This window comes from Haplochromis burtoni, unplaced genomic scaffold (genome assembly GCF_018398535.1).
Source record: "Haplochromis burtoni strain Fernald_Lab_line unplaced genomic scaffold, NCSU_Asbu1 Contig_512, whole genome shotgun sequence".
Classification (NCBI taxonomy): Eukaryota; Metazoa; Chordata; class Actinopteri; order Cichliformes; family Cichlidae; genus Haplochromis; species Haplochromis burtoni.
The window spans coordinates 79,107-105,507 of NW_024582873.1; the positions used below are offsets into that span (position 1 = coordinate 79,107).

Consider the following 26,401-nt stretch of genomic DNA (forward strand, 5'->3'; position numbering starts at 1 on the left):
GGAGGGTGATAAGAGGATGAAGTGTGAAACATGGGGGAGGGCTGCATTTTCTCATTTTGCATTTCTGAGGATTGAGACTGCTGAGCACAACACTGATCTTTACTGGATTTTTGCATTTCTTTTATGCTGAAACTGGAAGGGGACAAATATAATGTGGAAGCACGTCAACCGTTTTTGGCTTTTAAACTGTTAAATATTAAGTGCTGCTGTAGCATTTTTTTTCTTAATCTTAAAGCAAAAACAGTTACTCTACTGTAAACGTCACAGATACTCATATTACTTACAAAAAGCCCCAAAACTTGTGTAATATGCTCTATTTATGTCTAAATGTCAAAACTAATGAAATCATTCTTAACTCTAAAGTAAATGATGAAAACTTTATTCAAACCTCGCTGTGTAATCGTATTTTAATAAAATTGTAAATCTGATGACTCTAAGGGGGTGTTTGAACGGTTAGAAAACAGGAAACCCAGCGGCTGGACCCGGATATCTGCTCTGTTATGTAACATTAACTTATTTTGGGGGAAAGAAACACACTATAGTCTTGCTCAGCTGAGCGCTTTGTCCAGTCATGTCCCTTTCTTTTTCCTTAGGAGAGGGAGGAGGGAGTCACGTGGGTTAGTGACTGCCCTTAACGCGCATTTGATTGGCCCCTCGAGGGCTCCGGTTGGCTCCTCCCGCAGAGAGGTGGTCCTTAACGACGTCACGGCCGATCAGCTGTTGAGCTCCACAACAACAACAAAAGAAGGCGCAGTCGGGGGCTCGAGGAGGAAACGGGACTGAAAAGAAACGCCGCACTGTGACTCCTGATGTGCAGTCCTTAAAGTAACGTTTTTATATTTTATTTCTTCCGCGAAGAAACCTCAAGTTTTTCTATTTTTCGAAAAGTAACGCATCTACCTCATTTTTAAGGATTTTAATCACGGTTTGGACTCGTTTACACCTCCTCCTCCTTCTGCCGCAGGTGAGCTCTTTGTTTTCATCTCGGTGAATATACCCGGCCCCAAAGCCTCTGATTTCGGTATTATATATAAATTGCATGCACATAACAGGAGAGGCACTTGGTGTTTTGGTAGATATACAGCAATTAAGAAGCTATGCTCCATTATTAAGCCTTAACTGTGCGTTTTATTCGGCTTTCTCTGCCGGTGGCTTTGGTTGCTGTGGCTCTGCACAGCTTTCTGCCTTTGCTCGACTTGGACTGGAGTAAGTTTATTTTGGGAAAATATTTGATATCATATCATACGGAGATAAAAGTTAAAGTGAATATGCGGTCCAGCACTGTGCGGGTAGAATTACAGCCTCCTCCTCCTTCTTTCCTTGTATAACCATCGAAACCGGCCAACACTCTTAGGGAGCTGTAGCTCCACATTATTACCGAATCACTTCAGCCTTTATCCCCCCACAGTCTGGACGCCAAATCACATTAGCGCTTCGATCACTCCATTGAGAACAAACTTAACTCGGTAATTGGTCTTTTATCAAGCAGAGGTGTCAAGTATTCCTTTCGGTAATGACTATTTGCTGCTTTTGTCCCGTAAAGTCAATAAGAATCTTTTTTTTTTTTTGGGGGGGGGGGGGGGGGGGGGGGGGCTGCGAAATAAGATGGGTTCCCCAAACAATCTCAACTATTTTCTACAGAAATCATCTAAGGTGAGGATAAAAGCGTGCGCCCTTTGAGTTTAGCTGTGTATTAACTCTTGTTTGCCAGCTAAAACGTGGGTAATCTGTATTTTATCCTCCACTGAATCCCACTTTATGGGTTTATTCTTAATCCCGCAGACTGCATACTGTATAGACATCCGATTTAAACGCCATGCAACAGCCCATCTTTCTTTTACAGCCCGTTTCGCACTCAACACCCAAACAAAGCGCAATCTGATGTAATAGATGCATCAATTGCGCTGACGTTCAGTGACCCGTTTAACAGCATTAATCAGGCATTAACCGGGCTTTAACCAAGCCCGGGAGAGCTTTTCTTTGTGTATGGTTATTATTATAATAATAGGAATAAAGTCGTGTAAATGATATAGGCCTATCCTGAAATGACCTGCCCTAGGAGGGGCAGGAGGGTGAGCAGGGGGAATGAGAAACAGGTGCTGCAGATTATCAGCCTGCTGTTGTCGGTGTGAGACAGTGAGTCAGTCAGAAGCGTTTTCTGTTTTCTGTCCCTCACAGCTGTTCGATGTTTACAGAGGCGGGGTTAAATTGTTCTTGAAAAGAAGAGCGCTTTTTATTCGCTATGTGCCGGAAAATACGAGAGGTAATTAAACGCAACACAGCCAGAGGCAATGCGCCTTCAAGGGTAGGGAGAAAAAAATCGGATATCTGGGCTTGTTTGCTCCTGATGAGAATTTAAGTGTTTTTATCCAGTGCCGTGCTTTGTTTCCGCCTCCTACCGGTGATTACAGTTATTGTAACTAGATGTTTAAGTGTTCGTGGATAAACCATAACTTATCGTGAGTCATTTTGCGTAAGCAGAAAAAAGTGCCAACAGATATATGAAATTAAAATGTCACTTATCCACTGAGAGAGCTCGTTACTCATAACAAATGATTAGGTTGTGAATGATGTAAGATAAGGCTGTTATTACAACAGTTGAGCTACTGCACCTGTTAATGCAGTGTTCATGTGTTGCCTGACACACCTATACATGAAGTATGATGAAATTGCTTATCATATTTGCCACATTTTCTTCAGTTTACATCTAATTTACATGTAATGGAAGTCTTATAGATGATACATTTGCATCTTGCACCATCGTTTGTTTGTTTAGCCATAAGTAATGTCTATAGGGCTATCATGTTGGACAGTAAAAGAGTTCATTTGGACATATTACAGAAACCTGAATTCGTAGAGTGAAGGCCAAAATAAGGGGTAGGTGGGGTGGGGGAGGAGTACACTTGGCTTCAATCTGCTAATATCGTGCCAGTGGGTTCCATTTACACAGCAGCTGTAGGGTGACAGTGACACTTGTGACTTTTCATTTCTTTCTACTTTCCTCATGTGAAAGGCTGTAGTTAGGCCAACAAACAGGCTGCCAGCCAGCTGTGTCTGTACGTCCTCTGAGCACAGCAGATCCTTTATTTGCACGTGAATTAAACACAGACAGGACATCTTTTTTCTCCGCTCGTTTCCTTCAGATCAATAACTGAAGAAACTGCAGCTGCTGCTCATGACCATCAAGTCTGACAGGAAATTAATCCATCCCGGAAATTTGTGCAGCTAGAGGCGAATACTAACAGGCTTGTCATTAAAGTCGTTCTTGTGTGTGTGTTTGTGTTTAAACCATTTCTCTGGGAAGCCTTGGTGTGTTTTCAGGCTCTGTCCTAACATCTTTAATGAGGGATGGGGATGTGAGGCCTTGTGTGTAAAACCAGCACCTGTAAATGTTTATAACCAAATCCTCATGTTTCTCTGCCTCTCAGGGCTTTTTTTTTGAAGACTTTTGCACTCACTGAAGCGATCCTGACGTTGAGCGATGTCCAGCCTGCGCCTGCTGGCCCTCAGATGATCTATGACCACAACTTATTGATGCACTTTAGCACCTTTACGGAGCCTTCCCCCTGCTGTGAACCCCGCAGCTGATGACCAAAACGACCGCAACACCTCCCCGCCGTCGCCCAGAGCCACGCGCCTCCCCCGACCCCTCCCTCATCCTCACGCCCTTGCAGGACATCTCAGGATGTTCCAGAGGTTCGCCAGTGCTCTCTTTGGGGACGATGTGGAGGAGGTGAGTCGAGGCAGCAGACCTGGGGACGGCAAAGTGGAGGAGACAGAGGAGGAGGATGAAGACTGGATCCTGGTCAACTACCTGAGTAAGTCTGATTCTCACAAGAACCAGTTAATGGTTCAGAATCTGTAATCAGCCAACACCTTGCATTAGTACCATAATGTAGAAGGTAAATAAACATTTTGACACGCAGCAGTGATTTTAGAACGACTTTGAGACTTGCTTCACTTGTTCAGCTGTCAGACAATGCATTTTTGTTCTCAAAACACTGTAAACTAAACTATGAAATGAAAGCTGACTCTAACAGGAGGACACTGAGGAACAAAGGGCTCAAGCAGAAATGTTTTATCCAGCATTTCACTATATGGCATATGTGAAAACTTTGGGTTAAATAGGTAAACAAATTAGAAACACACACACACTTCAGATATATGCATAGCAAGTGTTAAATGCCATGCATATATGCCAAAAGTAAAAAAGTCAATCAGTTTGAGGAAGATTAGAGCAAAATCCACCCCCTGATGAAGACTGTGAGTTCAGGAAAGGCTACTGAGCTAATCCAACATGGAGCAACCAGCTAGAAAGACGGTGTATAACTTTAGAGTTTTGTAATGGCAGGTAAAAACCATGCCAAGTTTCCAGTGCAGTCTGAGACCATAAAAAGATTCCAGTCAAAACAGACACGACACGACACAGAAGAGTTCAACAAGTCACCCACCCACACACTGTATGCAGAAACATGACACACTGCAGTGACTCCCAAATGGCTCTGGATGATTCTTGGCACAGCTTTGGTTTGGTGTTAACCCACAGTGGGTCTTAACTTGAATTGACCCCCCCTCCCAAAATTCCATAACCGTGTGAATATTTCTGGCACGAGGGCTGGTGAGAACGAGAGGCTGTCAGACTCACTTCAAGCTGGAGGGGGTGAAGAGGTTGGATGTCAGGCGGTTTATGGGCAAGTCAACCTGCAAACAGGTCAAACAAAAGTGTCTGTAGAACCAGATGAGGTAAAAATAGGTCCCAGTGCTTCCAGGAGGTAAACATGTATGGGCAGAAAGTTTCCTCAAACATCCCTCCACTATAAAAACACCTGGCTACATCATATCCGTGGCGCCATCACAAAGATACACCATGCTATGTTTTGTACAAGGCTGATAGAAGCTCAGTGTATTTGTGACTCAATGTTTTGTTGACATTTTCTGTCAGGTTTCTCACCAGCTCTGGCTAGAGCTGATTTAAGGGTGACCTATTATTTATTCTATTACAAACATTTGTGCTCTTAGATCTGTGTGGTGAAAGAATTGTGTTTGGGTTTTATCACATAAATAAGCATGTCAAGAGCAATATTTTAAAAAAAAAGCGGTTTTTATGGCCTGTCATCACTCATGCATATTATCAAGTGTGAATACAGGCTCATGAATGTGCCTCACAGTGTCAGAAATGAGTAAGAAGTAATAATGTTATAAGAAAGTAAGGCTTGAACGTTGCAAATGTGGTTGAATGAGGCCAGGAGCTGAAGAAGTCTGGTTAAAGGTGATGCTGTCTGCTCTGCTGATGCTCTGCATGCTCTGAGCCTTTGTGGTTCATGGAGGAGACAGGGTTATGTGGGGGATCAGCTGGTCCTTTCATAATCTGGACTGACCTCATTAACCCAATGTACAGTGAGCCCAAGTGTACAAAACACTACATGCACCCCATTCTAGAGCTGGAGACCTGTTGTCTAGTTGACACTGCATACCGTGAGCTGCTGTGTTTGCAAACGCCTGCAGCCTCCGCAGGAAGAGATCAGCAGCTGATGGGGCTCGGACAGTGGGAGCTGTCCCACTGCTGCTGAGAGGATAAAGTGAGAAGATCAGCTGCTGCGAACTGAGTCAGCACCCTGCAACCTCTCTGGCCTGTTGTGGGTAAACAAGGACTCCTCTGTGAACTCCAGGGAGTCAGAGCCACAGGGCGGTGTTAATGTCACGTCTAGAAATTGAGCTTCAAACATTGCTCTCACAGTAAACGGGTGAGAGCACTGAGGTCAGAGGAGAAGGGTGGAGGTCGAAAAACCTTTATCTTCCTCCTGTGTGTTTGATGACCACTAAAACATTCTAATAATCATGTTCTTTACAAAAGTAAGGCCCCATCCTTAAAGAAAACTGAAAACAAGCAGAGATGTCTGCTGTGTTGACACAAAGTTATTTTTAACATCCAGTCTGCAAGCTTGAGATCATGTTGGCCTTCCACCTCACAACTTCCTGTTTCTCTGTGAATCATTAGAAGCTGTGGCTGGATCAAAACAAGAGCCCGACCCGCAGCTTTTGGCAAGCCTCCAGTTTTGCATAAGATAGCTAGCAGGGCAGGATGTATGCGTGCTCGCTGCACACAATGATTTATGTGCAAAGGAACGAGCAGTGGTTGTGTATGCTGCTTCTTGTAGAGAGAGCTTAAGTTGCTCTCCCTGGGGTTAACAGCAGACAGACATTTTTGCAAATTCAAACAGAAACATGCGTGCAAGCTGTGGTTCATTGGGCATGCAATGTTGAGCTGTCAGGCTGTCAGCCTGCTTGCAGCTGTTTGGCTGATCAGCTTCCAGAAAATTATTGTTTACATCTGGCTGGTTCCCTTCTGCTGCGTGGCCAAGCCACAGCGCCGCCTGCTGGTACACTGATGACATTACACAGGCGTTTTACTTTAAAATCAAAACAACAGCTGGAACAGTAAATGACCTGTTGCATAAAGGAGTTTGGATTTATGATGTCTGTAAACCAAATGGTTCGAGACCTCATAGAGAAACATTTTAGAAAAGTAGGGCGCAGAACATGTTTACAAAGATATGCTGTAAAGAGAGGGACGCCTATTTTTGAATCTCTTTTCACTGGTTTGTGTATAACCAATGTATTTTAAGTTTAAGGGACGAACTTTTTCCACCACTCAAAAAAAAAAACCATAAACCAAAGTTTTGGGTTATTATTTCAAAACTTCGAGTTTGGTATCTTAAAATTTTGATTTATTACCTCAAACTTCTGTGAAAATAACTCAAAAATGAGAAAATAACATTTCAAGTTAGTCAAAGTCCAAATTTTGAGATAATGACCCAAAGTTATTTTTAAAAATGGATTTATGTTTTTATTGGGTTTTTAAAAAAATAGTTTTTCTGTTTTTAGTTGTGGAAACAAGCTTCTACAAGTTAACGACATTCACCACCACCGCCTCCTGGAAGGTCAATACAAAACAGGCCTTATTGTTTGACAGACGATGGCTTTAAAGATGCTCAAAGAGGCACAAACACTGTCATGAGGTGCAGTTCGATGACTCACAGTAGAAGACACCTGCTGCAGTCAAAGCGGCCATGCCTTAATAATGAATAGGTTTAAGCCTTAAAAGCCTGTTTTTGTAACAGGTTGTTCACATGACTCTTTCTGCCGTAAAAGTTGCCTGTAAGAGCATGTGGGGAATGACTTGGTACTTTTCAGATACAGGTGTTACTTTTTTCATAAGACATAAAATCTGATGCGTCTCTAGTACTATTTTCATTCCATTAATGACACCTTCATCTCACCCCTTAGCTGAAGCTGGCTCCAGCCAGTGTAACGATGGCCACTCGGGATCCACCATCATCCAAGATGAAGACGAGGAGGTGGAGGCAGAGGAGGATGAAGAAGATGATGAGCTGGTGATGATCCCCTCACCCATGGGCATCCCACCTGTCCGTTACGCCTCCTGCACCTCCCTCAACTCAACGGCTGACACCGACCCGGACGGTGGTCCAGATGAGGACGAGGAAGATGATGAGAGTGGGTTTCTGCGTGTGGACACCCGCTCTCTGCAGGAGAGCTGGTTTCTTACCCCCCCACCCTGCTTCACTGGGCGTAGCACCTTTCCCATCGTCCTGGAGCCCAGCCCTCTGGAGAACCTGCTAATCGAACACCCCAGCATGTCCGTCTACACTCACCACAGCATCCCACGACTGAACCTTGACCCCCTGCCACAAAGCTCACATGAACCAGAATTGAACTTTTCGTCCGATGAGATGACCGCGAGCCTGACAGCTTCAAGTGGAAAGGAAAAGGCCAGAAGAACGCCAGATGGCTCTCGCCACAGGTAAAATCTGGGCTCTGTCCATGGACAGAAATTTCATCATCATTGGAAAATAGATTTCAAGCTTGGACATATTTATAAATATGTCCAAAAGTACCAAATGGACAACACTTCAAAGGCACCAACTTCGCAATAGCCGTTTTTAGTGTTAACTTATCCAGTCACAGGCTTTTTGAGACATTTTAATAAAAAATAATCTACTAACTGAAAGAGCACACAATGTAGCAGATACTTCAAAAATGCTCCTGATAATTGGATATAATAGTAAACCAATGCATGTTCTGAAGCAGCTGTTAAATTACTTATTGCATTGTGCTAAAAACTAATCTGCCTTCTTCTGAAAACTTCTGCCTCCTGCAGGCCAGAGGCGGCAGTTTCACAGCGGCGCGCCAGTCTTCACTCCTCCTGCTACGCCGCAGCGCTCTCCGCTCAGGCCGGCCTTGTGCAACAAAGGCCGGGAAACCCCACCCAACGTACCCAGCCCATGTCCCGCAAGGCCCTGCGACGCCTCAACCTGCTCCGCCCCCCAAAAGCCAACACCATGCACCTGCACCAGCCCAGCCAGAGGCATCTCAACTTCTGAGACATCCTCATCACTATTCTTCATCATCATCATCATCAACCTCAATACTTTAAGCAGTACAGGAATGTAACACTGGCCACCCACAAGCATTCATCTCCGTTTTCTTTCATCTTCTCAACAAACAAACACCAGCAGCAAGTTAACTACGGCATCAGCCACCACTTACACACCTCACACCTAATTTCTCCTGAAAGCTTAATGGGTGGTGAAATCGGGAAGGTGGCTGTTGACTTTTTATATCAGTAATGTGGCCAGTGAAGACTTTTTCTCCCTCCCTCACTTCACTCCCCGCGTCCTACTCCTCTTCATCCATCCTCCATCCTCCTATGTATTGATACTGAGAAGAAGGGATATGTAAAGGTCATAAAGTTAACCCCCCCTCCCCTCCCTTTTCACAAGACCATTTCTTCTTCTATTTCTTCAGAGCATTGTACGTCCAATCACAGAGAGAAACAGAGGTCATGATGACTTCTCTTTCTTTTCTTTCTTCTTCTTCTTTACGGTCACCTTAATGTGTAGAATCAATGCTGTAGGTCACTTTACTAAGCGGCAGGTTCACTGTGTGGCAGGATGGTCTGGTGGTGTCACTTCAGGGTCTCACAGTGAGACTGCTGGTCATCTAGGCAACTTTTTGGACTGACTGAGGGCAGTAGAAGACATTTCAGATCCTACATGACTTGAACATAGACAGTGCAGCCGGACAACGTTTTCATTTAATCAATGCAGGAGTATTGCAATGCAGTGTTCCCAATATGTTGCCAGTGAAGGGCTGTTCACACTAGAGGATGAAGTTTAGGTGGGTTTAAAGGAAAAATTCCCTTTATGTAATCTCACGTGCTTATAATCAGTGATCTGTACTAAATGCTCTGTTTGTGTCTTGAGTGACTTCCTGCATTTTAGAGGAGAACAGGGTATGTCCATAACAACTGTAGGAACAGAAGCTCTGCTTTATTACAGCTGACTTTATTATAATTACGCCTTTTTGATGGTGAAAGTTTAAAGCTTTATAACATCTTTATTACAGAAGAAAAGTGCAACATTTTGAGCCTCTTTATAAGTGCAATACAAATTCTCTTCTTTTTATAAAAAACATGGTTCCTGCTGTTATGTTTTAATACTAAACGCTTCAGCCAGACTTAAACACGTGCATTCAAAGGTTCTCCTGTGAAACTGGAGGGTGTGTTAACTGAAAACAGAGAGTTTCAGCAAAATTAGAATCACGTCTGAGTCAAACCTAACTATGTACTGTAGCTGCTTTGCCTGTTAGTCCATTTTCTGCTCTCGTACTTTCAGACGTAGATTTCTAGTTTCTGTGCTACGGTTCTCTCTGTGATTCACTTTGGTTGCAGAAGGAACTCGTTCCCTTCACCCAACCTTATGCTGTGTGTGTTTGACTGATTATTAAAAAGCTTCGAAAACACCACAAATGAAGCCAGTGAAGCAAAACACAGCTGTATTAAAGCCTTTAAAGGGTATTTTTCCTTAAGTTCCTGCTTTTTGAGCTCTGCAGCACCACCAGAGGTGAAAAACTTCCATGTTGCTCATCCTGCAGCTCCAGCTGAACCTGCCTCTGACTTTATAATTCAGTACTTTTCACGATATTTCTTTAAAGGAGAAAAAAAGAAAAGAAAAAAATGGAAAAAATACTGGGTTAAATATCACTAAACGCCTTGTTTTAACAGTAGCTTTGAGATAAATAGAAATGTTAAAAAATATGTAAAACAAAAAAAACTTCCAAAAATATTTTTTGAAAAGAAAAAACAAATTACATATCAGTATGAAGTTGGTATATATGCGTCCATGGTTTCTTGCTTAGGTGTGTTTGGTTATGATAGTGTGCAATCTGTTGCATGGTTGTAGAGTTTTGTTAGTGTCATGATGGTGGGGGGAAAAAAAGAAAAATGGATAATTATTATTTTCTTTCTTTTTTTCTGTTTTGTTTTTGTTCTTAAATGAATCTGCAGTCCACTTCTCAGGGTCACAACCAATCACCTTTACTCTTTAGGAAAATGCAGATTTACTTGACAGCTGATGATTCTTTGTGTGTACTCGGACTTTTTCCAGCTATGTCCCTGCGTGCTTTCCCTCTGTGAAAACCTTTGTGAGAAATAATCAACTTCTTGTTTAGTGTCACAGAAACGTCTTTTGGTTCCGGGACTGTGAAATGAACTCTGACACTGTCAGTTGACTGTTGGAAATCCATCAAGATGGAGAGAAACTGTTGGTTTTTTTCAGCTATGTTTATATATTTTGCTCAACTGTACCTAACATGGTTTTAGAAATGTACCTTATGCTATTTTAACTGTTCTCTTTTCCATGTTAACGTAGTTACATTTCGTTAAATATTTAAACCAAAAAAAAAAAGTAGCAGCGATCTTTAATCTCTCCATAGTTTTATTATACTGGTGTTCTTTTTTTTTAAATTGTTTGAGTGTTTGATAACAGCTCTCGGTTACGGTGCTCTAAAATGGTAGACTGTTTAATGGTTTAATGTGTCTGCTGTAGGGATAAGTGGAGCCCAGGCCGAGTCGCCACACTGCAAAAGTTGAGAAATAACCAACCTTATAGAGTGACTAAAATCTATGGAAGACCATTTCTGCCAAAAAAAAAGACTATTTAAATCTATATATAGGGTAAACAGGTTTAAAGTAAAGTTCTGGAGCATGTATGTTTTTCTGATGTTAAACAGAAAATTTGACTCAGTCTGTAACTTTTTATAACTGAAAATTTGTTCCAAAATGTTTAATTTTTTTCTGTTTTAAACCCTTTTTTTTTTTTGTCTGGCAGAAATCGGCAACCATTTTAATGTTCGTAAATAATTTAAGAACAGGTGAAGGACTCTACATATAACTTCACATTTTGCTTATTTATCAACTTAAAAAAAAATTCATTTCCTTACACACATCAACAGAAACTTACTAAACTCTGTAAATTTGCCTAACGATGATGTTTTGGAAACCGATCCTGTTCTGAAGATACGGAGATGCAGCGTGGAACGAACACATATTATGGAGGAGAAAAGATTCAGTCACTTTTAATGGAAACTGTTGCAGTGTGGTCTTCTAATCGCCTTGTAAACCTGACTGAATGTCTCTAGTCGAGTTTCTGGGAAGGTAGCGTTGTTAACAAAGCCCTGTAAGGCATTTTTGTTATTTGCTGTAAATAATCGTAAACGGTAGTAGAGTGGATCTCTTGTGTTTTCAAGCTTTTTTTTCCCCTTGTCCTTTCTCGAATGTCTCTCTCTCTGCAGTGAGTTTTGCAATCACGAACGATGTTATTTTGTGTCATTTTATTTTTTGAAAAAGAGAAACTTAAAGACAGAAGGGATCGGAGGTTCCTCCTGCTGTCAGGAGCCTTAAACGATTTATTTGTTTTTTTGTTCTTTTGTTTTTTTTCTTAAGTATCTGTTCTCAGCTCATCTCTCCATCATTAATCTAACAGGGATTTGTAATGCTTTTTGTTCAATGCCTTGAAATTTGTGGATCACGTGCCTTCCAGGTTGAAATGTTATGATGACAATGCATCAATGAAGAACTTGAACTCGTTTTTCTTTTTGTTTAACTTTTTAAGTGGACGTAATAATAAATTAAAACACACAGACAAACATCAGAAACCAACTATGCATCATTCGAGGAAGCTCATATGCTCTCGCCACCACCATCCGCCCAGTCCTTGTACAGCTTTTATAATGACTCAACAAACCAGACAGAATGATGTAGCAAAACCTCTTTTTTTCTCCTATTGTTTTATTTGTAAGTGTGAAGAATATTTTATGGCATTTTTTCCACTAAGTGTTAGACTTTTTGGGTTTTTGTTTGTTTTGTTTTGTCATTTTTTGCTTTTCTGTGTAGTTTACTGGAATAATACTGCACTTTGCCAAAAAGAAAAAAGGTGTAGGACTTTTAGGGTTACCTTTTTATTTATCAACATAACTGGTTTCCTTTGTCTTTTGGATGTATGACAGATCACTCTGTTCTGACATCAGAAACAAAAAAAAAGCTAATTAAAAGTGGGGTCATCTGTTTTCACACTGTAATAGTTAATACATGTGATCTCTTATTAGCCTCTAATAAATGTTTTCATACACAATTTTCTTGTCTTTGTCTTTTTCTTTAGCCTCAGTTTTGCTTATTAACACAACAACCAAAAGCCAGAAATAACACATAATAGTGCAGAAGATAACTTCATATTCTAGGGAGTGCAGTGGTTAGCACTATTGCCTCAGAACAAGAAGCTGCTGACAAGTGGTCTTTTTCAAACTAGTGGCATCAGACGGACAAAATGCACAAACTGATGCTTGTATCCACCTTTGAAATAATGTTACAAGTATCTGCTACATGACCATATTACCAAGAGCTTTAAGTATTTCAGTCTAAATTTTAATTCTATTGAATCTATTTAGCTTGAATCAATTATGTAGAACACGAGCAAAGAAAAAAAGAGTGCATTTTTTAAAAGTAGCTCTATTTTCTGTTGTCTACATCGTAGAGAGTAACTTTAATGCCGCACCTAAAAAGGGAAATGAGTACAGTCAAAGGTTAAAGTGGATTTATCAGGTGGAGGAACCCTTAAATTGGTTGTAGTGGCTCAGTGTGGGGAAAAGACTCAAAGCTCACAATAGTTTTGATTGTGAGCTTTAGTAGATTTTCTTAGTGTACAGACTGTGATCAGCTGATCCGCTGCTCCTGCTCTGAGGTTTACTGCTTGTTACAGGGCAGCCTTTTGTGGCTGGATTTACAATGAGGCAGACCAAGACAAGTATAGTGGAACAAGGGGTATTTCTTTATCAGACGGCTCTCCTCACCAAACAGTCCACCCATCTAATGGCAACTAGCAGCCTTAAGTACTTTCAGCTGTTGCAGACTAAACCATTATTCTATTAACAGGTGAGTTCTCAAACCCAACCTTCCACCACATTATACAATAAATCAACTCAAATAAATAAATATCTAAATACATTTTTCATTTTCATATGAATACATATTTTACACTTTATCCTTACACCAAACCCATTATTATAAAAACGCCACACTCTCTTAACCCATGGCCTCTCCCGGAACCTTTAAATGGTGTCTGGACCCCCAAGGAAACATTTGCCCAAACACCCTGAACAGGACACAAGAAAGAAAGGTGAGTAATTGTGTCTTACAGTTGCTTCTTTGCACCACCTTTATTTCTAGATTTTCACACACACTTGCATTAGTTATCCTTACTGGTAAACCTTATTTGCTCTCAATCACAACCTTTCCTTTTCACAGACAACCACCACATTTCTTGACGAGGAGCAGCTGTCCAGGACCTGGAACAAAGGCTACCAACTGATTTTAAAATACACAATAAATATTCAATAAATAATTAAACTTTGTATTCAAATGTTCTTCCTCTGCAAATCTATGCTTAAAGTACGATGCTAAATAAAGTGCTAGATAAGGTGCTCCTAAAATGCTGAAAATAACAATGAAATAACTTCTTAACGTACAAATTACAACAACAAAGAAAACAAAGAATATGTACAAAAAATACTATTCCCTTAAAAGTAAATACTGCCTGGAGAGGAAGCTGCCTTTCCGGAGGGTTGTGCTCTCAAAGTGCTTGTTGTTTTGCAACAGTTTTGTGTATTTACAGCCATTTTGTGTCTACTTATGGTTATTTAATGTCTCTCTGTTGTTCTTGTAAGACTCTTTTGAGCCCTTTGTAGTGTTGTGATTTTTAGGAGTCTCTGTAGTAGTTGACTGTGTATTGGCAGCTGTTTTATGCCTCTCAGTGATCTTTTTGATCCACTTTGGTGTTGTTTTACATATCTATATTCCCATATTATCTCTTTGTCTCTGACTTATTTGTAGTTGCTTTTTTTTTTTTATCTATTTATGAGGTTTATATTAGCATTTTTTTACTGATGGCATTCTTAATTATTTGGCTCTTTGTTTTTGAGTATTTGTCTGGGTTTTTTGTTTTTTTACTCCACTTTATTGTTGTTAGGAATCTCTGTAGTGGCTTGGTGCCTTTTTTGTCAGTTTTATTTTCTCGTTACTGGTTGGTAATCTCAAGTTATTTTATTTACTTTCTTATAACTGCTCTGCTATTGTTTCGTGAAGTAATTATAATTGTTGTAGTTAAAAGTTGGAAGTAGCAACAGCTTTTCAGCACTTCTTTTTTGACAGCAGATGCACGTGGTCCTCTGTTTACATTCTGCAGAAGGAGCACGCGGCTGCAGCTGCTCGCCTTCTCATTGGCTCTACGTCATGGAGCTCCCTCCCACAGGCGGGACTCGGATGCGGAAGGAGTTTCGATGCCGCGTAAAAAAGCGAAAATAACTCCACGGATTGAAATAATTACCACCAATATCTATTGCTAGTATACTCAAGGGTGTCTACGGAATCGTTAAAGTTTAACCGGAATGTACAGAAAGTGGTGTTTACTGCATAATTCATACTTCAGCTCGGTGTCCCTTAGAAATGAACGGAGGCTCCAGACAAACTGGAAGCACAGCCGGTTTACCTCCGTCCTGAGCCTGTCAATAAGCTGTTTTATCGCGGTCGAAGTTATAATAACCCGATTAGAACCGTCCAGTTTAGCCGGTTTGTACAAATCTCAATTCGTATTTAAACGTTTAGCGCGTTTCTGTGAAACCGGGAACGCGCATGCGCACTGGCAGGAGGCAGGCAGATGCGGATATAAGGATTGGCGCCGGCGCCACAGCTGATGTACTCATTCATTCTTCAGTAAGGAGGTAAGAGCACCGACTCGGAGACTTCAGCTATATGAATATTTATAGTTTAATATTTTATGCCTCGAAGCTGCTTAACCTTTCCTGCGGTTTTCATCTTAGGTTTCGTATTTAAGTCGTCGTTATTGGCGCAAAAAGGATTCAAATGCGGACTAAAGCGGGGACTGCTCTCTTGTGTTCTTGTTGTTTACTTGTTTTTTAACTGCCCGGGCATTGTTTCCACCTCTGATGTAGTCTGTTCTACTTTAGTTGGCTCTTGCATGTCGTGCCAGATGTGTATTTAGAGAGAATTTGGCCTTTTGGTGGAGATTCTGTTAAAATACTGAGGCGTGTAGCTTTAAAACTTTGTACAAAATTACGTCCTCACGTTGTCTTTGTCATTTGTGCACGTTTCCTTAAACCAAGCATTTATTAATGCGTTTGCATGCAAAAGCTGTAGATGCCCAGTTTAAGTACACATCGGGGTTAGCTGGTTATTGTTGACCTAGTTAGGAGTTACCGAGCTAAGTTTGCTAATTACAGTAGCTCCCCTCTGTATCTTTGGCCTGAGGTCGGTCTCAGTTTCTCCTACTTTGTTGCGCTTAAAAATCCTCTTGTTGACAAATGTGCTTCATAAGGGTTTGTTTTAGGTGCCCAGGTGGCTTTAAATTATATATCGTTTATGTTAAGCGGTCTTTTTGGCTATTTTAACCCGGCAGGCTTGGAGCAGTTTCGGGGAGGTAGGGCTCAAATCCTCCCGCTTCTACGCTGCGGAAATTGGCGCGTCTTTGAGTTTCAACCCCGAATTAAAGTTAGTATTTTGTCGATTTCACTCATTCTAAATACACCAAAGATGTTTGGAGATGTATATTGTGACGCTGAAAGTGGTAAATTTGATATAAATTGCGGGATTTCTCCGCTTTTTTTGTTCAAAATCGAGGGAAAAACCAGCCCCCCTCTTTTCTGGCTGCAGATACCACACTAGCTTACAGGTCCTGCCTGGCTGCTTTGGCTCTGTATTTATCACGTTTTTAATCAGTTTTACATTTTTACTCTGAAATGAGACACTTGGTAGTCCTTATATGCAGTCTGTCGGCATTGTTAATTCCCCGTTCTCGGTTTTTATCGAATCTCCGTGGCTCCTAAAATGGTGGCCACAAGCTAACACTGTTATTATAAGCTAACCATCACTTGTAAGCAGGTTAGAAGTAATCCTACAAAGGGATGTCTTATTATATCTGAGGTTGTTGAGCGTATTAGGATCCAGCTGTGGATCATTCACTTTTAAACTGTTTTTTTTGGTTGTATATGATCCTATAGCATTAAACCAGATGCCTAGTTGCATTGGGGGGGGCATTTTCTTCAGAAAGGGCCCACTTAACTCTTGAAAACTTCCACGAGAATTTGAATTATTTGTCCCAAGTGTTTGGGGGTTTTTTTTGTTTTAATATCTCTGTTCAGTGTTAATATTGAATTTAACATAATCTCTCCTTTTCTTCTTTACAGCGGAGCCATACAATACAGTCAGCACCATGTCCAGGCGCAGGTGAGCACCTCTTGGTGATTGTTCTGAAACTGGGGGCCCGAAGGTGAAGTGGAGCCACTACCCTACAGCAAATCTATTAAGCACATTTCTAAATGTGCATAAACTGGTCCTCAGAGATCAAACTCCAGATGTTTATACATCAGGAGACTTTAATGACACCATTGTTCAAATTAAGCAGAGATGAGTGACTGGAGGTGAAAACTAATAGATGTTTGTACAGTTAGATTGGATCACATTGTCTGTTCACTGTTGCTTTTAATGTTTTGATTGCTGAAAGGCATAGTCTGTTGTAAATGTGATTAGGTTTTAGAGCCTACAGTGATGTCATACATTTTTGTACTTGTCACCAGTTCACAATCACATGTAGTAAGATAAGATGGCCAGTCACTCAAATGTAAAAGCTTTAAATTCATCAAGCGGTAATCACCCCTTTCTTTAAATGGGCGAAACTCCTAATACAGTTGCCTTGCTGATTGCTTTTGTCACTGTGGCCCAGTCATTATTTCCATCAATACTGGTGTTTAAGTTGATCACCAATATTTATTTTTTTTAAAGTTGGCTCTAATTGCAGATTAATTCGATTAATATTTCAGTGAGCAAGAGGCAGATTCTTATTTGACCATTCTTATTTAATTTTAATTTCAGTGATCGCATCACTCTTCAAGCCAGAGATCCAAATAGCACCGTCACGCTGAGGAAAAGAAAGACTGAGGTTTGTTTCTGTTACTAGCTGCAATCCTGTGTTTCAGTTTATCAGTGTTTGTCTCAGCTTTGTCCTGTTTTTAGCTCAAAGGCACATGTTTCTGTCTTTTCTTGTTTAGTGTTCTAAGAAGAAACTACAACCCGCTGCCAAGAAACAAAGCTATGAAATACAAGTTAGTACTGCCCAAATGATATTGATGCTTAATGACTGTGTTTGTTACTGATAAGAGCTCAGCCCAGTGTGTCTGTGTTGCTACTTTTTTATCTGTCTGACTATCCTGTGTGTGTGTGTGTGTGTGTGTGTGTGTGTGTGTGTGTGTGTGTCAGCCCAACTTTTTTTTTTTTATAAGGAAATTAATTTAATTTCCACCATTTACTACATAGTAAAGCTTTATAGTAAATGGTCTCTGTATTTATAGATAGAATGGGTGCCTGTAGTCGAAAATGGGCTTTGTTTGCATTGTTTCCTTTTTATTTAATTAAAATATTTTATTTAACTATTTTCTCTCATGACTTGATACATGGTCCTAAGTGACTTATTTCTAGCAGATTTGTATCTGGATAAGATCATATTATAGGAGTAGGTGAAAAGGTTTCAGTAGTAAATTTCTAGTCGTAGCCATGCACTACCTTTTATTCAACAGCAGGTGTCGCTGTTTAGCATGATATGAAACTGAACTTCACAGTGGTGGTGTAACGTAGAGTCCTGCTGTAGATGAGATGACACTTAGTATGTAGGCAGTGTCAAAAATGACAGAAATGCAGCCACCAATTCCACAGAAAATCATACATTTTGCAAATTTAACATTGTGACTAGGTGAAGTCACAATGTTGAGTAACTTTGATTTGTTCAGAGCAATGGGATGTGCCAGATTAATCCCTTTTAGTATGTTAATACATCTGCTTGACCAACAGTCAGGTCTGGGAGTTTCCGTCTCCTCTTTTAAATTCAAGTTTTATTCTTTCTTTCCAGAAGTGTTGGTCAGAGGATGGTGCGTCTCCGTGCATTCTCATAGAAACTCCCCACAAAGAGCTAAAACCAGCAAACCCGTCCAACTTCAAACAATACACATTCAAGAACCTCTTCATCAAGGCTTCGCCCATTCCTCATCTCAGGTAAGTGTAGCTTTTACACCTCAATAGGGAGGTCGTAGCGCAACACTTAATACTCCACAGCGCTATTGTTGTTGGAGATGTTGCTCCACCCCACCTGGTATTTAGGGTTCAAGGCCCTCAATTACAGTCAAAGTCACTTTGCAAGTAAAAAATCAAGTTTCAGATGTATCCTGTTACTTGCTTTGTCTGCAGAACTCGTTAATTCACCTCTCAGATTTTGTCCAGTCTGTAGTCAGTTGTTAGCATCACTGTTACATGTACTTATTGACCAGCATAAATGGTTAAAACTTGCCATTTCTCTTCCAGTTGGGCTAGTTCGGACGATGTGTGGATCAAAATGCTTAACAAGGAGCTGAAGTATGTTCATGACAAGAGCTACCTGGAGCGGCATCCTAAACTGCAGCCCAAGATGAGGGCAATTCTCCTGGACTGGCTGCTTGAGGTGAGCGTGAAAATCTTTAATGTGCAGAAATTCGACTGTTCTGGTTTTGGACAAAGACTCAGCCTTTATGTCCGATTGCCTCGGCAGGTGAGTGAGGTGTACAGCCTTCACAGACAGACAGCGTACCTTGCCCAGGACTACTTTGACCGCTTCATGCTCACTCAGGAGAATATCAACAAAGACTACCTGCAACTCATCGGCATCACGGCGCTCTTCATAGCCTCCAAGATAGAGGTGAGTGTCTTAATTCTTATAGAGTCAGATATTTCTGATAGTCAAACCTCTGTTTGTGCTGATGACGTTTAATCTCAATAACCAACTTTGCCCCTTCTTTCTCATCAGGAAATCTACCCTCCTAAAACCTACGAGTTTGCCTATGTCACAGACGGTGCCTGCGACCAGTGGGACATCCAGCGCACAGAGCTTCAGATATTAAAGGTACGCAAGCTCATCTACTTCACTTTCTAATCTAATCTTGTAATATTGAGTGGTAGCAATCAAAGTTTCTGTGTTGACCTCCGTGTTGCTGTCCCATAGGCGTTAGACTGGAACCTTTGTCCTGAGACCCCCATCTCCTGGTTGAAGCTGTACACTCAGGTTGAAGCCCAGAAAAATGGAGTGAACTTCCTGGAGCCGCAGTTCTCCCAGGAAACCTACATCCAGATCACACAGGTACTTTCAACAGCTGCTACATTTATTTAAATCCTCTTTTTCTGTTTATCCTTGTTTATTCATCTGTTTGAATTAAAAAAATGATGCAAACACTTTCTGATTCAGTATTATACTGATCTTTGACCTGCATGTTGCAGCTGTTGGACTTGTGTATGATGGACATCACCGCGCTCGACTATAACTACAGCGTTCTTGCCGCAGCTGCCTTCTGCCACTTTTCCACCTTTGACGTTGTTCATAAAGTCTCAGGTGAGTTTCCCCATTCACATCATCAGATTTAATTTCTATTTTTTTTTTTTTTTTGACTCTATTTGTTGGTGGGATTCTTTGTTTTATAACTTCACTCACAATCGTTAACTTGTTTTTGTCTCAGGTCTCACATGGGATAGTGTGTCTCAGTGTTATCAGTGGATGACTCCCTTCATGGAAACACTGCGATCTGAACCCAAACCTCAGCTCAAGAACTTCCCAAAAGTCAGAGCAGATGACAGACACAATATCCAGACACACGTGGCCTATCTGAACCTACTGGTAAGAAAAAGTAGACAGAAAACTCAGAATCTGAAATGCAAGATTAGTATCACTGTAAAGTAATACACAATTTTGAATGTTTTTAAAAGGGTTAGAAAGTGTAGTTAAATATCTATATAGAAGCCTCCTTGCAAGAGCTTAGAGCAATGCATGCCTTATATATAAGTCTATATAATTGAAAGAGTTGTTAATTCTTTGGCTTAAATTTCACATATTTCTACAGAACCGGTGGAGGACTCGAGCCCAAAAAGGGAAAGAAAGAATATAACTGAGGCCACTTAAATTGTTTTACCATAGTGTAACACTTATTGTTATTGTCGCTGGAAAAGTAAGGCACCAATATCAGGCTTTTACCTGGTAAAAATGGTACTCGGGTTTTTAAAAACTTGCCTGATCATTCAGGGTCTGCTTGGTATAAATTGGCAAATTTGATCATTAGGGAAACTGCTTAATCCGGCTACATGTGTTCATCCATCAATGACATGAAAGCTTTGAAATTTGATTTTATGACTGACTGGACAGTAGGGCTGCACAATTAATCGTTAGAAAATCACGATCTCAATTCATACTTATGTGCGATCTCATTTCCAAATGACAACTATGTTTTAAAAAAAAAAAAAAAAAAAGACTATTGTACCGCATTTTGATCCGGGACATAATCTGCATGAAAACAAGCGCTCACTCTTCCTACTCAACAAATGACAAGGTCGGAGCCTTATACCACGTGATACAGAAGCCAGCTGGCTGCTAAAATTGGCAGGGGAAAAAAACAACGGAGAGCACATGAGAGATGAGGAGAAAGTGACAGGAGAAAATCCGTCCCAGTCAACCACCCAACCAGCAATAACGGGAACCTTATACAGCGCTTCCCCATACCTGTCGAACTCCTGCAGGCACAAAGAAATTACGGAGGCTATCACTTATCGCCTGGCTAAAGATATGGCTCCCATCAACACTGCAAAACGAGGGATTTAGGAAAACGATCGCCCTAGACAAACGCTACACAGTGCCGTCCCGCAACTATTTTTCTATTGTTGCACTACCTGCTCTATACACGCAGTGTCGAGCAACGGTGGAGACAGAATTGCAAGCAGTACAACATTTTGCGGCAACGACAAAATGTGAGACATTTGTTGTTTTTATGTTCGGCCTCAACTGTTACGAAGTTGATGTGCAATAAATATTTATATTGGAAAAGAAAATCGTGATCTCAATTCTAAGCAAAAAAAAAAAATCATGATTCTCATTTTATGCAAAATTGTGCAGCCCTACTGGACAGATTTTTGTCTTTTTTTTGTTAACCTCCTAAGACCCGAACTCTTCCACGGCTCTTCCATTTTTATTTTCTCTTTGATATTTGGTCACATTGGGGCCTGATCAATGTAAAAACAAAGAATTACCAGATTTTTTTAAAAAAAAAAATTTTTAAACCTGATTTTTGTTTATAAGAAAAATAAGAGCCACATCTGAGGATATTCGTTTAAAATTTTGATAGAACAGTAGCAGTATAATGTCCTCGTAAGTGGATATCAGGCCCTTGTAGAGCAAAAATTGAGTATTTTGGTCTAAATAACCCAAAATGTGATGTCCACATATGTGGACGCCAAGTCCTAGGAGCTTAAAGTATATGATAAAGTGATTTTAATTACTAACATGGAACTGTTTCTTCCTGCAGAGAATGGCTCAGGAGTGTATGTTCTCTGAGAGTAACGCCGGTCAGCTATCGCCTGTTTCCGCGGGACCAATTCTGACACCACCCAGCAGCACAGAGAAGCCACCCAATCCCTGACCAGGACAAAACCAGAGAGACGTGCTACCTCTCCTTAGTCCGATAGGAGCCACTTGCTGAATGATGCACAATTTTGGGCAAACTGACCTCATGTAGCTTTGTGTGTGTGTGTGCGTGTGTTGTTGGGTCTGTTTGTGTGTTGTGTGGGTTTTTTTTTTTGTTTTTTTTTGTTTTTTTAAACACTAAGATCAGACTTTTAGTAGCCATGGTGATGAATTGACAATGTTCAGCTGTAAAATATTGGGATTTGTCCCTGTTGACAATCCTGCCAACAGTATTGTGGTTAAAGGTGACGAAGGCTAAGATCAGCGTGTTCACGTTTTCATTCAGGTCTGACTCCTTTGATATGGTCAGAGAATGCAGCTCACAGGCTACCTAACTTTAAGTTTGTTTTTGTTTTTTGTTTTTTTAAATATATTTAATACATATACAATTAGCAAATGTTGGTCTGAATCAGCAGCAGCTACTTCAAAACTGATTTTAGCTTGACCAAGCCCACAGATGTGCAGCAGCTGTCGTGGCTTTTCTTTTTCCTTAGACTGGTTCTTTTTCAGACCAAAACCAATCATTTCATATCTGGGAGTTTCACTGGTGCTATTCTAAGTGATGCCTGCTTTTGAATGGTGCTTCAGGCCATCTTCTCAGGAAGATGGACAGACTCATTTCCTGTGGTGTGTGTGTGTGTGTATTATTATTTTTATTTTTTATTTTTTTAAATCTTAATTACATTGAAAGGAACCTTTGCTCTGAAGAGCTGGATTTTGAAATTTAGTGTGATTAATGTCCCCATTTCATTTTGAATCTCAATGTGCAGACCTGCTGTAAATTGGCAAGGTGGCAAACTGCTTGATAATGAACTACACAATGAGTTTCATAGCTTCGTGGGTCAAAGGAACAATCTCCTGATTTGCTCACACCTAAGTGTTTTCATGCTCGTGACCTGTTGGTGGCTTCCCCCCCTTCCCATATTATATAAACTGTTGCAGCCTTGTTGCAGACTCTTGTTACATTCCTGTGAAACTTGATGATTGTGCAAATTTTTTATTTTTTTTTTTAATTTTAAGTGCTTGTATTTATTGAGCCTTAATATGTAATAGAAAAAAATGTTAATATGTAAATTCTTTCAGTGATTGAGCTCAGTTTGATCACAGCCAAAGGCAAAAGCTATTTATGATTTTTTGCTGACGCCTGTTGAATTACAGTTCTTTATAATATGTTGTACACTAGCCTGTCATTAGTGCCTTTTTATGAAAATATTAACTGTATTGATACATACTTTAGGCTGAAGCAAGCCCAAAGGCGTAGATCGAGTAAACCTGTGACTGGAAATCTCTGCAGTGAACCTTCCACCATGTAAACTGTACATAGAAGTCAAAACGATGAATGTTTAAAACATAAAGCAACTCTGAATTTTTTTTTTTTCTCCCTTCTTTATTGGAATGTTTTAAATAAAAGAGAGATGTGACGAAGCGAGTCTGTTTAGTTTACCGATGAAAGTTACCAAGACTTTGTTGGGAGGGCATTATTTGTTTTTGCATGTACTGTGTTCATTTACATGCAACCTCACGCTAAAAACATTACTGCTAATAGGCCAGAGGGAGGTTCGGTTAGGTGCTATGCTTTCTACATTGTGTCTGGGTTTCATATTTATGTTTTAGATCATCTTGAATAATAACTCAGAAGGAAAAATATACATTGTGCATAACCTCATGTTCATTGTGGCTTCTATTCTACACAGGGTTGTTGCTTTGAGAAACAAAACCCATCCATGTGACTAATATATTTTAAATTTGGCATACCATATTGGAATATCTTCATTAAAATTGTGATAACCCTGGAAAAAGTAGAACAAAATAACAATGTGGGTTTAAAATATTCAATTTCACAAATACTCTATCCATTGATGTTCCTTTATAATGAATATATGCATGCACACTGGAAAGCTGTCTATATATTTACATGTTCAGAAGGCTGTTGTAGTCGGCTACAACTAAACTAAAAGTAAGTTTGAAATGATATTCCAGTTTACTGAAATACTATTAAAATGATCATATACTTAAGACAAAAATGAAATAAATTTATACAGGGAAGATATGAAAAGTATTTGGGAGCATTTTAATTTATCAGAGTCACTAACTCATTTGGTTGCAAAGCCATTATAGGTTAGTGCCTTAGTTTGCAGTCTTAAGTGGTCTTAAGTCATTACAGTGTGAGATTTCTTCCTCTTTCAGTCCTAAAGGGGTGAGGACACTATATTCATATGCAGCAGCTTGTGTTATTAGAGGCCAGCTGGGCTGTTTGTGGGCTTTTAGCTTTTAACCATCTTTACAACATCTTTGTTAAGAATGATTGTGATTCAGGGGTGAAAGCTAAAAAAAAAGCTGTGAAACACTTCTAAGGTTTCACAAACCTAACAGGGAATGTGAGGCTCTGACTGGGACATCCAACACCTTTCATGGGTGGTACAAACAACAGAGAATCATCTGCTCAGTACTGTTATATCCTTATGGTAAAATACCTTTAGGACCAATTACTCATGCAGCTTTTGTTTTTGTCTTTTCCATCTACTGAAATGCTACAGTGAGCCATCTTTGCCTCAAATAAGCATTTCTTTGAATGAAGTATAATTCTAATGTAAAGTGCAATAAAACTGCTCTGTTAGTTTTCACACTTAAGTGATGCAGGAGCGTTTGTGGTAGGCAGCGGGTGTCAGTTCAGCGTGACGTTTGTTCACAAAGCAACCTGAGAGAAAATAAAGTCTCATAGCACTCAAGTGCTAATAAGAGAGAGACAAAGAGAAGTGTTGAGTATCTATACTTAAGGATTTCATGAGTCATAAAATAAACCTGAAAACATATTGACAAGCCTCACACATATAACCTGTGACTTCCTGAGTGATTACTCATAAATAGAGCTAAAACAATTAAGTCAAAGGAAATCAACTTTTAATTACTTTAGTTAAATAGCTTTATCAAACACTTACATTAGCATGTGCATATTGTCATCTTTTTCTCCTCATCATCTGCTTCCTGCATTACTACTACATCTCCACCCTCATTTTTACCTCATCCTATTCCACCTCACCGTAGGCCTCATCTCCTGCATCAAAGTCAGAGCTCTAACACAAGATGTGCATAAATGGCTAAACAGCAGCAACAGCTGGTTATAAGCTAACATCCCAGCTAATGTAAGGCTCAAGTGTCAGATAAGCAATTTGATTACATTCTCACATCATATATTAATTTATTCATACGATGTCCAACAATATTAGATCCACATCTAAGAAAGTTTCACTAACAGCGGTAAAAACAGCATTTTTACCAACAGAAAAGCTCAGGATATCCTCAAAATTTTCCTCATTATAGCTTTTATCAGACAGAAGTGAACTTCACTGGCTCATCGACTCCTATCGGACTCCTTTCTCAAAGTTTTACAGCCTCCTCCAGAGCAAATACACATGTACACACACTGGCAGCTGAGGTAAACGGCAGACTGATAACCTACACTCACCACTCACTGCATTTGAACAGTGGCCAGAATTTGAGGTGGTCATCAAAATATATGTTTAACTGACACAAATCCATTTTATAATCCTGATTTATTGCTAATTGTTATTGTTAAAATACAGTATATGCAAAAATGATTTTTATATACAAAAAGTAGAAACGCTGTTGTGGGTGTAGTCTAAATTTAATGTTTTTGATCTCTCGACTGACTAAAATGTTTGTCCTACAGTAGTTAGGTTCATAAACTTGAATTGAAAGGGGTACTAAATTCACTAACATTGAGCAGTGAGATTTTACACGCTGTAACTTTAACTAACCTAAAGCCTGCAGTGTGGGCCTTTTACACATACACTGACATCTGTTACATTCATGTCCTTCCTGATTGTTTTTAGATATAGCAGCCCAGGTAAACCCGTTATAGATGGCTTACCAGAGCCAATAAGGTGAACAACTAGTGCGGAGAAAGCCATAGCATCTTGTGGAGCCTTTGGTGGATTAACCTAATTTGGAAACGTTACCTGTCTTTAATCGATCCTAAAGACGTCAGAACTACAGCCATGGTTTTAGTTGCCTAAACATGTTCTTACAGTTGACCCCTAGGCTTTTTTCCCAACCCTTGCTCTCCCACTTGAATGTTGAAAGTAGGTAAAGTTGTGCCAAAACCCCTGTGATGTTTAAGCTAAACTGGACATCATGTTAAACCTAAACTAATCTAACCTAACAACCTCATTGTCTTCATCCTAGAATCTAGTGATCCTGGTGTTTGGAATACACACGAACCCCTGTGCTGATGTGTGTGTTAGACATAGACTATAGTGGCAGACAGGGGCCCCTCATATGTGTGCACCTCCCCTAGAGTGCATTGTGTGGGCCTGGGAAAGCGTGGTTTTAACCTCCTCACACACAAACTGACCCCAACACACACACACACACACACACACACACACACACACACACACACACACACACACACACACACACACACACAC

The 26,401-nt window shown here is 40.2% G+C and overlaps 2 protein-coding genes across 3 annotated transcripts; both read left to right on the forward strand.

Moving 5' to 3' along the window:
- The first annotated feature begins 719 nt into the window (after positions 1-719).
- Positions 720-11,182, forward strand: tp53inp1 (tumor protein p53 inducible nuclear protein 1). The gene is made up of 4 exons (XM_005946951.3): positions 720-964; positions 3,429-3,818; positions 7,288-7,822; positions 8,180-11,182. The coding sequence occupies exons 2-4, from the start codon at positions 3,686-3,688 to the stop codon at positions 8,400-8,402; spliced, it is 891 nt and encodes a 296-aa protein (XP_005947013.1). The 5' UTR covers positions 720-964; positions 3,429-3,685; the 3' UTR covers positions 8,403-11,182.
- Positions 11,183-15,006: 3,824 nt separating this feature from the next.
- ccne2 (cyclin E2) lies at positions 15,007-23,645 on the forward strand. 2 transcript variants are annotated; one of them, XM_005946952.3, is made up of 12 exons: positions 15,007-15,132; positions 16,615-16,654; positions 17,300-17,366; positions 17,476-17,529; positions 18,330-18,472; positions 18,779-18,914; positions 19,002-19,148; positions 19,257-19,352; positions 19,452-19,586; positions 19,724-19,835; positions 19,960-20,117; positions 21,793-23,645. In XM_005946952.3, exons 2-12 carry the CDS (start codon positions 16,641-16,643, stop codon positions 21,904-21,906), a joined length of 1,176 nt encoding a protein of 391 aa, XP_005947014.1. In that variant the 5' UTR covers positions 15,007-15,132; positions 16,615-16,640; the 3' UTR covers positions 21,907-23,645. The 2 variants fall into 2 exon arrangements, with proteins under 2 accessions (XP_005947014.1, XP_005947015.1); XM_005946953.3 differs by lacking the exon at positions 15,007-15,132 and adding an exon at positions 15,161-15,919.
- The last annotated feature ends 2,756 nt before the right edge of the window (positions 23,646-26,401 follow it).